The sequence below is a fragment of the Phoxinus phoxinus genome (genome assembly GCF_949152265.1).
Source record: "Phoxinus phoxinus genome assembly, chromosome: 15".
Classification (NCBI taxonomy): domain Eukaryota; kingdom Metazoa; phylum Chordata; class Actinopteri; order Cypriniformes; family Leuciscidae; genus Phoxinus; species Phoxinus phoxinus.
Window position 1 is genome coordinate 27774397 of NC_136890.1, and position 15431 is coordinate 27789827.

The 15431-nt window shown below is 35.8% G+C and overlaps 1 protein-coding gene across 7 annotated transcripts in view; it reads right to left on the reverse strand.

Moving 5' to 3' along the window:
• doc2g (double C2-like domains, gamma) overlaps positions 1–15431 on the reverse strand; it is a 78152-nt gene that overhangs the window by 3591 nt on the left and 59130 nt on the right. For 6 of the 7 annotated variants that reach the window (XM_079638621.1, XM_079638622.1, XM_079638624.1 and 3 more), the window contains 4 exons: positions 15245–15301; positions 13815–13939; positions 2580–2661; positions 940–1036 (listed from right to left, as the gene is read on the reverse strand). In XM_079638621.1, coding sequence (XP_079494747.1) covers positions 940–1036; positions 2580–2661; positions 13815–13939; positions 15245–15301 — 361 coding nt within the window. The remainder of the gene's footprint in view (positions 1–939; positions 1037–2579; positions 2662–13814; positions 13940–15244; positions 15302–15431) is intronic. The other variant, XM_079638627.1, reaches the window with a different exon arrangement.

Here is a 15431-nt window from a genome sequence, read left to right on the forward strand (position 1 = left end):
TCAAAATAAGTTAAGCATCTGTGGCATCTTGACAATACATTACCAACGAAATAACTAATAACTAAAATAACTAAATTAATAACTAATGAATTTTTCCAACGGAAATTAATCAATGCTGAACTTTCACACACACACACACACACACACACACACACACACACACACACACACACACACACACACACACACACACACACACACACACACACACACACACACACACACACACACACACACACACACACACACACACACACACACACACACACACACACACACACACACACACACACACACACACACACGTGCTGTCATTCAATAAAAAAAATGTAATCGCAGATTTTTCAGTACATAATCGTGATTAATCACACCTACCTGAGTTATTACTATATTTTTTTTATTGTAATTTCACATTTAATATCCAAATTAATGTAGAATCAACATAAAGACAGAGTCTACATTTTAAATATTTGTTTAATGGCATCTTTTTATGAAAGAAGGCATCATTGATTCCAATACTGCTACTGATGTCTCTATGAAATTGACTTGACCCCCCCCCCCCCCCCCCCAATATTAGCCATTAATTATAGCCATTCAGCATTACAGTATCATTGAACCCAATACACTTGAACATTTATTAGCCTTTAAAAATAATAACAACTTAACGAACTTTAAACAATCTTCACATTAACTCATTATAATAAATGTCACATTTACCTGTGCCCTTCAATATATCAGGGCTAAAAAAATTATATCCAGTTCAGATTTTTAATTGCCCCGCAACAACTTTTAAGGTGAACATACATTCTTTCATATTTACAGGTTTTATTTGAATGGTAAGGTTTTTTCATTATCCTTTCAGCATTTTTCTTCATGTACGTAAACAACTGTTTCTGTTCTACTTCAGTCAACAAACATATTTTTGCTTGTAAAACTCACCTATGAAGTCATTGCTCATGCCCAGGTCATAGTCCCAGACTGAGATCTCCAGGGTTTTCTTGGCGAGCTGATCATGTGGGAGTTCATAGGAAAACTCCTGGGTTGAAGAGGACATTAATCAGTTTTGGCAGAGGGAAACATCACAACATCTATATTCACATTGAAAGAAGGTGTGGTCACATTCAGCTTTGAGCATGTAGAGGTTATGAGCAACAAGATATGGGGCCATATTTTAACGATCTAAGCGCGTGGTCTAAAGCACACGGCGCAAGTGCACTTAGGGCATGTCCGAATCCACTTTTGCTAGTTTAACGACGGGAAAAATGGTCGGCGCAAAAAATTATCTAAAAGGGTTGTCCCTATTCTCTTAATGAGTAATGGGTGTGTTTTGGGCTTTACCCTTGCAATAAACCAATCAGAGTCTCATCTCCCATTCCCTTTAAATGTGGATTCGCTATTTACATGATGGAATTTGATAGTGGAAAGACCGAATGCGTCTCCAGAGCGCAAACTAATCTGCCCGTGCACGAGGTTAAAGTGCGCGAGCAGACCATCTACGGGACAAGCCGGATTCCACCATATCTTTATGTACACAATAATAATATTTTACATTGTAATCCTTTAATTTTCAATATTTGACATGTTTGTGTGCTGCTGTCCCTGTGTGTGCAATAAGCAGAGTGTACGCACGTTGTGGCACTTCCCGCCTATATGCGTACATTACGAACACATGCTTTAAAAAATATTGATTGAATTGATAAATATGGATAATAAATATGAATTTAGACCAGGTTTCAGTTGGTCAGTGTCGCAGTCTCCTCAATTTAGATATTTTCCAAAAAATAACAACGCACCATCAATGCGCCTGAACACACCTCGTTTTCAGACCAGCACGCCCATGGGCGAACAAATAGGCGCAAGTGCATTTGCTATTTAAACACTGGGCGCAGGACGTGAAAATTATTCTGTATTGTGCCGGGTGTATGATAGGGCCCATGATGTCACATTCTAGGGCTTCTGTTTTTAAATAAATCATAAAAATATAAGTAACAAAACATAATAAATTACAAATGGTCATATACACCAGCTACTCTACTTTGCCACAAAATTACAAACCACGCTGAAGTTTTTATTAAGTTATGTTTTGAGTCAAGAGATCAATCTATGACTATACAAATTCATGTCAAAGTTCATCAAACTTAAATTTGGTATGCAGCCAATGAAGAAACGTCTTCACTCGTGCTTGCATTTCCACTCACCCACGTTTACATGAATATGAATGTAATTGAATAGAACAGAAAGTCGAAAGTGACTAAAGGGCTGCATGGCTACGACAATATCCTAATTGTTAAGTATTTCCCCCTGATATTTTATTTGTGATTCTTCATTTTGATTAAAAAGAAAAACCAAGACTATTTAAACTTGCTCATAAGACCTATTCTATCGATCTATTGAATTTAAATGCCTCTCATTTGCCACTGCATTCGCATGTGACTCGTTGCAATGCTCAACTGCAAATAATAATAATATTTAAAAAATTGGTTAATCAGAAGTAAAATTTAAACGGAAAGGAATCAGTTTTTTTTCATGATTAATTAATACAGCTTTGTGTGACTACACCTTTAATGGGAATAGCTGACCTCGTTAAACTCTGGGTTTAGAGTCTTCTTCTTCACTGAGGTTTTGTATTTTGACTTTTTTCCCATGTCAGGCTGCAAAATACTGATAAAGAGAAATAACCAGAAATGAATCATTGCTCTGCAGTGAGAATTGTATAACTTATAAAACATCAAAGCAAATCATTAGTCTGGTTTGTCTAAAGCTCTCGAAACATCCACGACACAATCTAAACAGAAAGAAAACACAGGCAAGGGTGTAAGAGCTCATTTTAGAGCATGACAAATATTAGAGAGAGAGAGAGAGAGAGAGAGAGAGAGAGAGAGAGAGAGAGAGAGAGAGAGAGAGAGAGAGAGAGAGAGAGAGAGAGAGCAGAGAGAAAGAGTGAGGTAGTGATGGTGGATTGTTGTTTTTGATTATTCATTCAATCTATTATAGACTGGGAGATGATAATCTCTAATTGAGGATGGATGGAATGAATGGATTGAGAGGGTGTCGGAGGACAGATGATGCATCCATAAGGTCTGTGGCTCATGGAGTCATCAGTGGATTATCAATCAGAACGTATCATTTATTATTCATGGAGATATCAACCTACACAACATGCTACAGAGGAGAGAGACAGAGAGACATGTGTGAGGTGAAAAAACGCATGGGGATATGATGCAAGAGACATATTGCATTCTAAATGACGAGTTGTGAAACCTGCTTCTGAACCAAAGCAGTTCCATAGTACAGTTGAATAAATCTAAACAACACTTAAAGGTTGAACAACAAGATTCACAGAGTAAAACTCCGGTGTGTATTTGCACATGACATCTGCATTGTTAGAGGCAACTGCAATTCAATTCAATTAGCTCTATAAAATGACGATAGCGCATTTGACTACACTGTACGTCTTGATAAATGCTGGCTGTCGTGCTTCTCAGAGATCCACCCAGTCAACTTTTAGTCAAGTTACTGTAGTAAACGCTGCACAAAGGTATTGCTCTTTACAACATCGGAGACAAAACGGTAACTAGCCATTGAGCCTTTTGCGTGACTATTATCAAACAGCTAATAACGTGTTGCTAATGTCACACAAACCATGTTCCTGTTTGCCATCTCAGTCTGCCTTCTAAAAATCAGCATGCTTAGAAACACTTTGAACATCATAGATCGTCAGTGGAGAAAGGCATATGGTTCATCATAACATCATAATATACATCATATACATAATTCACGCATACTACGTGTATTGCTAAATGTACCCGATTTTTCATATCAACAGAAAAATGTACCGGGAAAACCTGGCTTCTCTTGAGACTCCCGTTCTTCAGAGCGCAGGTAATGAGTTATGCTAAAGCCCGCCCACAGATTGACGTGATTGGCTACAAGGTTTGTGATGTAAGGAACATCAGCGTTTTCAAACCGAGTTTTTGAGAATATACTCAGCAATGGTGTTGACTTATGAATTTGCACATGGTTCGCCTTAAAGCATATTAAAAACACCACATAGACATATAAACAACATTAAAAACATAAAAAAGTGATTTTGTTCTACCACAGGGGGACTTTAAATAACGCAACATTAATGGTGTTAGACAAACAGCACTGCGTTTTGTGAATAATATATATCAGAAAATATCTAATCATATATTATTATATTATATTCACATTTGCTTGAATCGGAACCACGTCCCTGCAAACTATTCTTTCTATTTCTGCCATAGAAAGATAAATACTGCAGTAAGATATGCTAGTATGTTTTTTCAGTGATTGAGTCATTTATATATCAACTGAATCATTCATTCATTTCACAGACAACACCAATTCATTCAGAAACAAATTAAGTTAAAATTTTATATTTTGTTATACATGTTATAATATATATGTTATATACACGTCCATATACGCAATCTTATTCCAAATTAGGAATATATGCAGCCAAAGATAAATTATAAGAAACAGAAAGAATTTTTTCACAATTCACATCCTAATTTTCTACTGCATCTTTTGATCAAAGAAGATCAAAAGATCGAAAGAAGCATCTTTGGATTGAAAGTGTTGTGAATGTGCAGTTACGACAAAATGAACGAATTCCTCGTTATTCTCAACTCATATAAAAGATTAATCTAAAAAACAAATCATTCTTGAACGACTCTCACTACACAACTGTGCATTGCTCAGAGATGTGCAATGGTTCTGTAACTATTGTGTCTTAAATTAATATCTTAATATCAACCTAAAAGCAATAAAATTAAAAGCAATATCACATTTGCAATCGCGCTGGATGTTTCCATTACAATGACAACAGGACAATATTGACGGATTATCATTTAACACTGAGTGTGTTTGGCGCCAGAATGATTTACCACTGGATGTTAACCAATAGACTAATGACTCGCTATTGAAACTATTAATAGATGCTTGAACGGTAATTCAATATAAAATTAGCCAATCTTTAGATATTAATTGACTGATTTGCTGGTACAAGTCTGGATATCAATCAGAAATGAATCAGTAACTTTCACCTAATGACTTTTAGTCAGAATATTAATGATGTTTTATTTCTGTGTGACAAGTTTTATGTCACTGACAGGATGATTTTGCATCTCTAATGGCTTTTTAATGTGATCTTATACATTTTTTATTGACATGTCCCATAATAAGTGTTGGATATTAATTGGTCTATACAGACTCAGATTTAAATACACTAAATGTTTGGATGTGTTCCCGAACCCCAGGCCTAATGAGTAGACTACACTATAGAGGACCTTATTGGGGACCACTTCTCACAGGCCCGGGACATGTATCCGGGATAAAGATATCATTGATTTATCACAGCGTGAAAGAGTTATAGAGTGGATAAACTTGATTTAAAAGGCAAAATGAACTGATGGTGATGGTAAACATGCTAATGTTAGATGTTATTACATTAAACATGAGGCACTGTCCTTCTAAAGAAGAGCTGCAGGAAATTTCATTCTAGACACCATGGAGCTCACTTCAGATCTAACCCTAAGGAGACAACTGTCGTCATCTGATAATTAAAAGAATAACTGTCATCTTAGAAGAGCCTGTCCACAATGACAAATGTCAATCCTGAATGAAAGAAGGAATTTAGCATGGACAGAATGTTTACGCCTACAACGAGGCATTCTTGAGTATTTGAAGTCATTGTGTGGTAAGGGCAAATTCAGAGCAATAAGAATGACATTTTCAATATGTGAACTCCCTGTCTGTTCAGTCCTAGTCTTACAGACCTACATTATATCTTGAAGCATTTTTTTTTTACTTAATATTTACAAATTAAAGCTGAAGTGTGTCCTTTGTAATTAGTGAAAGCAGCATTAAATTAGTGTGTGTAATTATCATTCCTGTAGCAACAGAAGCAAAGCCAAGGTCATGGGATCGATTCCATGGGCCAATGAAAGCACTTATAAAATGTATACCTTAAATGTAATGCAACTTGTTTTGTTTCTGCCAAATGAGTCCACCGAATGGAATTGTTTACAAGTTTGCCAACTCCCCTACTATATTTTTTAAAACAATCCTGAAATGATATCCAAATACACATTATTCATCAAATTCTTGCTGAAAATGTTCTGAATGACCTACCACTAGCACCCAGATTTTGAAGTGTATATCCAAAGGAAACTTTACTCTCCGATACGGCAATGGGGGAGTCATCATATTTATAAATGGTGAGGAACAGCGATGCAGATGATGGTCACATTACAATCCCAACACAACAGGTAGTATGACTATGTCCTGTAGTAGGATGTAGTATGTCCATATTGAATTTATACTACACACATGCTGTCATTCAAATTCTATTTAACATTTGATTTAATATTCAACAATAATATTGATCTGCCTGCATTGACACCATTATATGAGAACTGAACTGAGCTGGACGATGACATCACGGTTTTCTCCAGAACGGCTATATATATGTAAATTAACTAAATTAATAACTTATTTACAACAAAAATGAAACATCACTGAACTTACTTAAGCTGGACTGTGATGCTATTTTCTTCTGGAAACAAACTTTGTTGCATTTTTTTCCTGTTAATCTGAAATAATCTGCATTGTAAAAATCTGAATAAATATGACTTGACTTGACATGCATAATTATCTAAAACAAAAAAATTCACTACTGTTCAAAAGTTTAGGGTGGGTAAGATTTTTTTAAATGTTATTGAAAGAAGGCACTTATGCTCACCAAGACTGCATTTATTTGATCAAAAATACAGTAAAAACAGCGATTTTTATTAAAATTTTTAATATTATTTTTCTAATTAAATATAATTTAAAATGGTTTACAAATAAATACAATTTATTTCTGTGATGGCAAAGCTGAATTTTCAGCATCATTCCTCCAGTCTTCAGTGTCACATGATCCTTCAGAAATAATTTTAATATGCTGATTTATTGCTCAAGAAACATGCATTTTTAAAATTGAAAACAGTTGTGCTGATTAATATTTTGGTGGAAACTGTAATTCAATTTAATCAGAATTCTTTGATGAATATAAAGTATAAAAGAACAGCATCCGTTATGACAACTCTCAGAGTGTGTGGCATGGTAATGGATATGACAATGTTGATATATTTGGTCTTGGCAGAATATATCTGCTATGATGCTGCTGCTGTAGAGCAAGTACGGGACTTGCTGCTGCTGTAAAATTTAGCGTACATGAATTACCCATAGCAGATCTATACAGGTGGAGCTGGGGAAGCTGGAGGGTTTCTGAAAGCGTGCTGCATTGCTAAGGCAAATGCTTACCAAGTACTAGAAGGTTGAGCAAGCAAGCTCATTGGCAACTTATACACTGAACCAATCAGCAGTGCCCTATAGAGAATGATTTGATTGCAAGCAGATGGAGTTAGAGGGATAGTTCGTCCAAAAATGAAAACTATCCCATGATTTACCCAGCCTTAAGCCATCCTTGGTGTATATGACTATCTTCTTTCAAACGAACACAATCAAAGTTACATTAAAAGATATCATTGCTCTTCCAAGCTTTATAATGGTAGTGAATAGCGGTCCTGATTTTGAAGTTCAAAAAAGTGCATCCATCCATCATAAACTTTAGGGTGTTAATAACGGCCTTCTGAAGCAAATTGATGGGTTTTTGTAAGAAAAATATGCATATTGTACTCTTTAAAAACTAAAATAACTAGCTTCCGGCATCTCAATCCTCTGCGCTTCCGCTTTCGTCAATGCGTTAGGTCCGGAGTTACTCTTTCACCGTAAATCGATACATACGGCCGTCTGTCAGAAGCTAGTCATTTTAGTTTATAACGTTTTAAATATGGATATTTTTCTTACACAAATGCCTTCTGAAGTGAAGCGATGCGTTTATTAACCCCCCGGAGCCGTTTTGATATGTTCAGATTGTATTCGTCTGAAAGAAGAAAGTCATATAACACCTAGGAGGATTTAAGGGGGAGTAAATCATGGGGTAATTTTCATTTTTGGGTAAACTATCCCTTTAAGAACCTATTAGCCTGCGCCATCTAGAGTTTATATATATTTTTTGTAACAAGCCAAGTCTTTACTGAAATTTGAGATCAATTTAATTTATCCTTCTTTAAAAAAAAAATCTTACTGACCCAAAATTTTGAATGGTAGTGCAATTCTCATTAATGATTGTTTAATAAATGAAGTACATATTCCAACCATGTTGGATGCATTAAAGTCGGCATGAAATCAGAATTGACCCTATTTACTTTGTTAGCGGATATTACTAGTCTTGTGGTGAACAATTAATCCATGCAAGTTAATACACGGAAAAAAATAGTTTGCCATGGTTATCTTTAATCAAAGTCTGAAAAGTTACTTCCGGGTCTGGAATGGTTCTTTTTCTGATGACATAGGCTTGATGGCTTGGGTTGGTTAATCGCTTAACCACTCCCCTCAAACCGTTACTCTGCTATGGGCGAGAGATGGAGAGGAGGAGCGCTAAAGTAAAACCTTGCCCACTGTTCAATATTCCGTTTCACTCGGAAATGCGTCACAACACCTCCAGTTCACGCGGACTTTAATCAAACTTAGAGTCCTGTCCCTAACTCGTGCCATTGCTCCAATGTTGCTGTGTTGGGATGCTTAGATTGATGAAACAAACAGAGAAATGTTCTGAAAGCAGAACAATGTTGACATTTTTCCTAGAAATCAACATGCTATAGTTGACTCTGCATATTAAACTAAGATGGGAAAGTATTTTAACATTCAGAAAATTACACACTTCAGCTTAAATGTGCACCTGCATCCATGTATCTGTGAATTAGTCACTAATTACATTTTGACTTAATCGTTTCTGCAATTAGTGGAAAAGGCACATTCAAGTCTGTGCACGACAACAAGCGTCTGAATAAACGTTCGAATGTGAGCTTAAATGTCTCGCCGTCACAGGTTCAAATGAAAGCGGAACTATTGAAATTGTGTCCCGTGTAATGACATTAATTAGAGCATGTGCAATAATATCTGCACTCCCTTGTCTGTTCTAATTATGTGGTGATGCCGAGGGCCAGATGAAAATAGAGCTGAACTCTACAGGGCCTCATTCATAACCATAGCATACACACACATACAACCGTGCACACAATCTGAAAAGTGGGGGCATATCTAAATCTCATCAGCCTCTCTAACTACACATTAGAAACATCATCAGTTATAAATGCCTAGTTGCCACGGATACACTCATGTGATAAAGTACTTGAAAGAATAAAACTAAACTTTCCAGAAACTGCATTGTAGCGGCAGATATAATGTGAACATGTAAAAAAATATATATATATATGCAAAAAAGCAAAAAGATGCTTTCTTCTCTGCTGTTGTTTATGTCTTTGCTCCTCAGGAAGTTTACTTTCTGTCAGCAGCTCAGCGCAACTGTGCCAGGCGTACTTGAGTCATGAATATTAATTACGTTATGTGATGTTTCACCCTAACTGATTTGCCGAAAGGCAGACGTTCATGAATGCTAGCCTCAGCTGGATTACCGTTTACCGTTTGTGTGTTTGTTCACTATCAAAGCAGCCAAGTGACAGAGGCTTCTGCAACATTAGATAAGAATTTACCCTATTTACTTTTTTAATAAACATTCTTGTTCTATTTACTGGTGCATGTTATTCAAAGTAAAAAAATTATAATCTTTATACAAGACTCTGCTTCTGAAACATCTTTCCATTTTGGCTAATGTCAACAAACTAATTTATTTCTAATAACCTGTCATGAAGGGATCATGATTTAATGAAGTGTCATAGAATATTCTGTTTCACATGGAAATGCATCACATAATGGATGTAAAATGGTTTTCAAATATGTTTCATCAACTTTTAAGTCATAATTTTACTCTTTTTTCCACATCTTTGCAGCCTAAGAAAATAAACCTCTTTAAAGTATTATCAAGATACATTATCAGATAATCTCCCCAAAAGGGTATTTGTGCAATTTGTGCACAAGTGTTTTTCTCTGCACACACATACTGGTAATCTTCTGCTGAAGATAATTAAAGGGATAGTACTCCCAAAAATTCTGTCATTAATAGCTCACCCTCATGTCGTTCCAAACCTGTAAGACTTTCGTTCATCTTCTAAACACAAATGAAGATCTTTTTGATGAAATCTGGGAGATTTCTGTCCCTCCATTGGCAGCTACGCAACTGATACTTTGATGCTTCAAAAAGTTCATAAAGAGATAGTAAAACTGATCCATATGAATTGGGCGGTTTTGTCAAAATTTTCTCGATCACTTTATATGATGAACAGATGTAATTTAGGCTTTTATTCACTTAGAAACATTGATCAACTCACATCAGTTGTGGTAAACAGAAGCATGTTTGCTTGAATAAGAGAACCAATGAGGTTCATTGTCATGTTACGCTGTTTAAGCTTCCTCAAGAACCAATGAGGTTTGTTCTCGCGCACCAAGCAGGTTCGGTTGAGCTTTTGTTTATGTTCACTGATCAATGTTTATATGTGAATAAAAGCCTAAATTTGATCTGTTCATCATATAAAGTGATCAAGTCTCTTCAGAAAATGTGGAGTAAACCGCTCAATTCATATGGATAAATTTTACAATCTCTTTATGAAAGTTTTGAAGCGTCATAGTGGTAGTTGTGTAGCTGTCAATGGAGGGACAGAAATCTCTCAGATTTCTTCAAAAAAATCTTAATTTGTGTTCCAAGATGAACTAATGTCTTACATGTTTGGAACGACATGAGGGTGAGTAACAAATGACATAATTTTTTGGTGAACTAACCCTTTAACTAATCAATGATTGCTTTAAAAAAAATCATTTTTTTGAACAGAAAGGCTACGTCTACAAATTAGTCGGTTGGTTAATTGCATTTGAAATGTTTCAAATACATCTCAGATATAGATTTTCTTTCCTGAATTTCTCAGAAAATGTCTGTAGCCTTGCCTTAGCTACACATTGATTAAATGGTTTTCCTTCTAGCAACCTGGATATGGTGATTACATTCACATACAGAGAGAGAGAGAGAGAGAGAGAGAGAGAGAGCAGAGAGAGAGAGAGAGAGAGAGAGAGGTTTGAGTAAGCTTCCCTGCCTATAAGCTTCTTCTGTTAAAACCAGACACTCTGTTGTCTGAGAAAAACATCTCAACAGAGAAAAACAACAACATGTGAATGTCAATAGCAGCCCCCCTCCGAATCTAGAGATTTCGTTTCTCTTTCCTCCTACGGAATGACTACAGTATTGATTGGCCCCCAGTTCCCCTCTACACTTAATCCCTACTTGTGTCCAGTTCCATGTTCCCTCTATTACAGAATAAGCCAGTCCAGGACTCAACAATAACGATGGACTGCTGACCTGGGGCCAGTCTGAGAGAGTTAGCTGACTGACGCTGATGAAGTTGAGATGACACTGAGAGAAAGACTTGGCTGAGAAGCATCTGTTAAAATGTGTTAAAGTCCCCCTGTGGTGAAAATCAAGATTTTAATGTTGTGTATATGTCTATGCATGTTTTAAATATGCTTTAAGACAAGCCATGTACAAATTCATCAGTCAACACCATTGTGGAGTATTTTCTCCTTAAAACTGCAGTGAACCAAAGGACGTCACAAACAGCCCTGTAACCAATCACGTCAATGTGTGATCCTCAACGAGTGGATCTCTGAGCTTGTGTGAGTTAGTGGAGGCGGGGTTAATTCGCGTATTTATAGAATCATTTAAATATGTAATTTTGGTGATCAATTATGAGTATTATTGACTACAGGAGGACTTTAAAATTACAAACCAATTAGTAATAGTAATAATATTTAAGTAATATTTAGTAATAATATATAGTTTTTCATAAGGAAAATGTTTAATAAAATTAATATGAATATAAAAATAAGCTAAAAAAAATAAAACATGACTTTATACAGCTGTCATATACAATAATTTCCAGATATTATTTATATTTTTATATAAAAAATATTTGTATGTTTTTATAATTGTTTTTCAAAAGGAAAATGGTTAAAAAATATATAAAACATGTAAACATAAAAATGTATCTAAACTAGAAATATCTAAACAAAAAACAAATCTTTATTGTTAAGCCTTACTGACCCTATTCATAATTATATAGCCTACATATACATGACATAAATTAGCTAATTAGTGATACTGAAAACACTTGTTTTTCACATTATTGATGTATTCCAATTATGTCATGTTATGTAAGTTTTCCAGAATCCATTTAATAATTACAATTAAAGCCTTTATTGCTATTAAAAAGACAAGAGTGACTGATGCAGAAAATCCAGTCTAATAAAACTTCAGTGCTGCTTCAATAAATTCAAGCTAAATCCAGCCATAACTGGAATCAACCTCAGCGGACAAAAAGACAAATAACATCTGGTCCAGCGGTCACAGTGCACAAACAACCCAGCATCCAAACAAGCCTCTGCCATACTGTCATACATGTCATGAGAGAAAGAGTCAAAATCTCCACCTTATCCTTAAAACTATATTGACAAGTCTAGTCCTAAACAAGCGCTAAAGCACCTGTCACACACAAATGCACACGCACACTCCCAGCAGTCTATCCTGCTGTATGAAAGCAGTCCACTCTCCAACAATAGATTTCCAATGCTCTAGTGAGCCCATCAGTGCCTGTAACTGGCATGATAAACAAGGAAATCCTATCTCCTCAGAGCAGATAGCGGGAAAAAATCCTCTCCATCACACTACGCATCAAAATACATCCACGATAAGAATGAACAGAACCCCATCGACAGGAAAAGAGTGGTCCAAGATTTATGCATGCTTTGTCAGACTTGAGAGGAGAGAGAGAGCGAGGAATGGATAGAGTCGAGAAGAAGAGGTATGGCGAATGATAAAAGAGTATTGCTGTGATGGGAAGCCGAGGGTGGGAAGCTAAAGCTGAGAGAGGACGATTAAAAAAAAGAAGAAGCAAAGATCCAATTTTTTTTTGGGACTTTCCGCTTGCCTCTTGACTCTGTTTCCTTCTCTATGCCCCATTAATTCTCTCAGCCTCCAAATAGAATCTTATTGTGTGGGTGGACTTTGAATTATTCTCCGCAAGAACCCACAGGGGGATAAATTATGATCAACCGGAGGTACACAGAGAAATAAATCACCCTGAAATGAAATCCATGATGCTAACTGGGAGGAGGGCGATGCCAATGAATTGAGTCATAAGTAACGCAGTTACACATACTTGCGTTCGCATGATGCTGTGCTATAAAATGATTTAAGGAAGGATGAAACAAAATTGTGCTTGTTAAAACTTGCTTTTTTTATTGTAATAAATGTGCAAATTAAATAAAGGCTGTGAAAATGATAATCATGCCCACCGTTGACTCACTACAGGAGCCTTGGGGATTGTGCTAATTTGCTTTAACTCTATTTGAACAACATTGGTGCTTTGAGGTACTGATTACAACATTAGCTTCACTCGTGTGGGGTTGTAGGCTCAGATCATCACACAAAGACCACGGGTCTCATCTCAAACTTCTGAAAAAAACAACAAAACAAAACACAAAAAGACAGTCCGTTTGATGATCTGATGCATATTGCGCCCAAAGCTGGAAAGCCTTTTTTTTATCTGGTTTAATCTTATTGGCTGGCTTTTTATGCAACTTTCACAATGCCAAAAAAGGCATTTGGACTAAAAGCTTCCACTTTATTTTTGGCCTAGAGGAAAGTGTAACCCCATCCGCCTCTTTTATCAATTCCTGTCACTTTGTCACTGTCCATTCTGAAAAAACGTGGCAAAAAACTAAACTAAACAAAGACTCACATTTTGACAAAGGGGTCTGAGTAGCCATTCGAATCCATGGCGGCCAGGTGGGCACAGCGAATAATTCCCACAACCAGAGAACTCTTCTCTGTGCAGTACATCAGAGAGACCAGGATGCGGCCACGCTAGAGAAACAGAGAAAGAGATAGACCGTCTGCAGTCGGCTTGTTTCCACTGATCAATATTCAGACCATCAATAATAAATTAAACAATGTCAGTAGGGTACAATGGGGCTAAAACCCACAATAGGGCTGTTTTTATGGTTCTTCTGTCTAATTATGACAGAAAGAAAAACAAATATTTGTATTGTATACAGATGGAGTAACAAAATGTGTGTAAAAAGAAATTATAAAAAAGGTAATAAAAAGGACATGTGGAGTAGGGGGTAATATTGATATTGTGTTTATATACAGTAATTTAAGTTTTAAAAACTTCAGATATGGCAAGATATTTTTAAGTAACATTAAAGTATATACTTAAACCCCTTCAGTAAGAGATAAAAACGGCAGGCAAAGATTTTAAGAATGTTGTCTCAAAAAACACTAACATTCAAAAATTTGGGTTCAGTTTTTATTTAGATTTATTTGTATATTTTTTTCTCAAAAGCGACAGTAAGACATTTATAATTTGAAATAAATTCTGTTCTTTTGAACTTTCTAAAACATTTTTTAGCAGTTTCCAGAAAAATATTAGGCAGCAGAACTGTTTTCAACATTGATAATTAAAATAAAAGTTTTTTTCAGCATCAAATCAGCACATTATAGTAAAATTATTTCTGAAGGACCATGTGACACTGAAGATCGGAGTAATGATGCCTATGAATATTAATTGTAATATTCAAATAATTGCATCCTTGCATTGAATGCAGCTGAGGATAGGTGGTCTACTTTTAAAAACATTAAAAAAAACTTACTGACTCCAAACTTTTGAACAGTAGTGCAAGTATATACTTAATTAAACTGTCAGCAATGGATGTACAAATTATCTTTTGGCTTTTTATATCCTCTTATACTATATTTAGTAGATGAACCCTGTACACAATATTAGTACAGGCAAAAATTAAGCGAATTTTATCTTAAAATATACATATAATTAAAGAAATTCTCATTAGCGATATACTATTATATACATATATATATATGAAAAATGTTAAAACTTATTTTAAAAGTAATTGCCTCACAATCAGCTATTTGCCACTGAATATGATAACCTCATTGAGCAGGACAGTTTATCAGTACAAAGAGACGTGTTCAGGATAGAGCTTTGGTTAATTAGTAAATTTGAGATAATAAAAACCGGGCCCTTTTATCCTGGGGCCTTTATTCTCATTGTACCGTGTTTGTGTGTGTTTTATATTCTGGTGCAGTTTCAGTGTAAATAGGGAGTGTGCAGAGGTCTCAAGTATGGGATGGAAATTATTGGATCTTTACCTCCTCCTCTGCAACAAGAGAACCAGGATCCACTGCCTGGCTGTTACCCTCCCGGGCCTGTAAGACCATAGAAAGGTTATTAATAATAGAGTAAATACCCAAACACTAAATTATGCATTGTACAAATTCCAACGGAGGTAACCTCACAACGGCCACAATGACTCTCACACGCACGCACGCACGCACG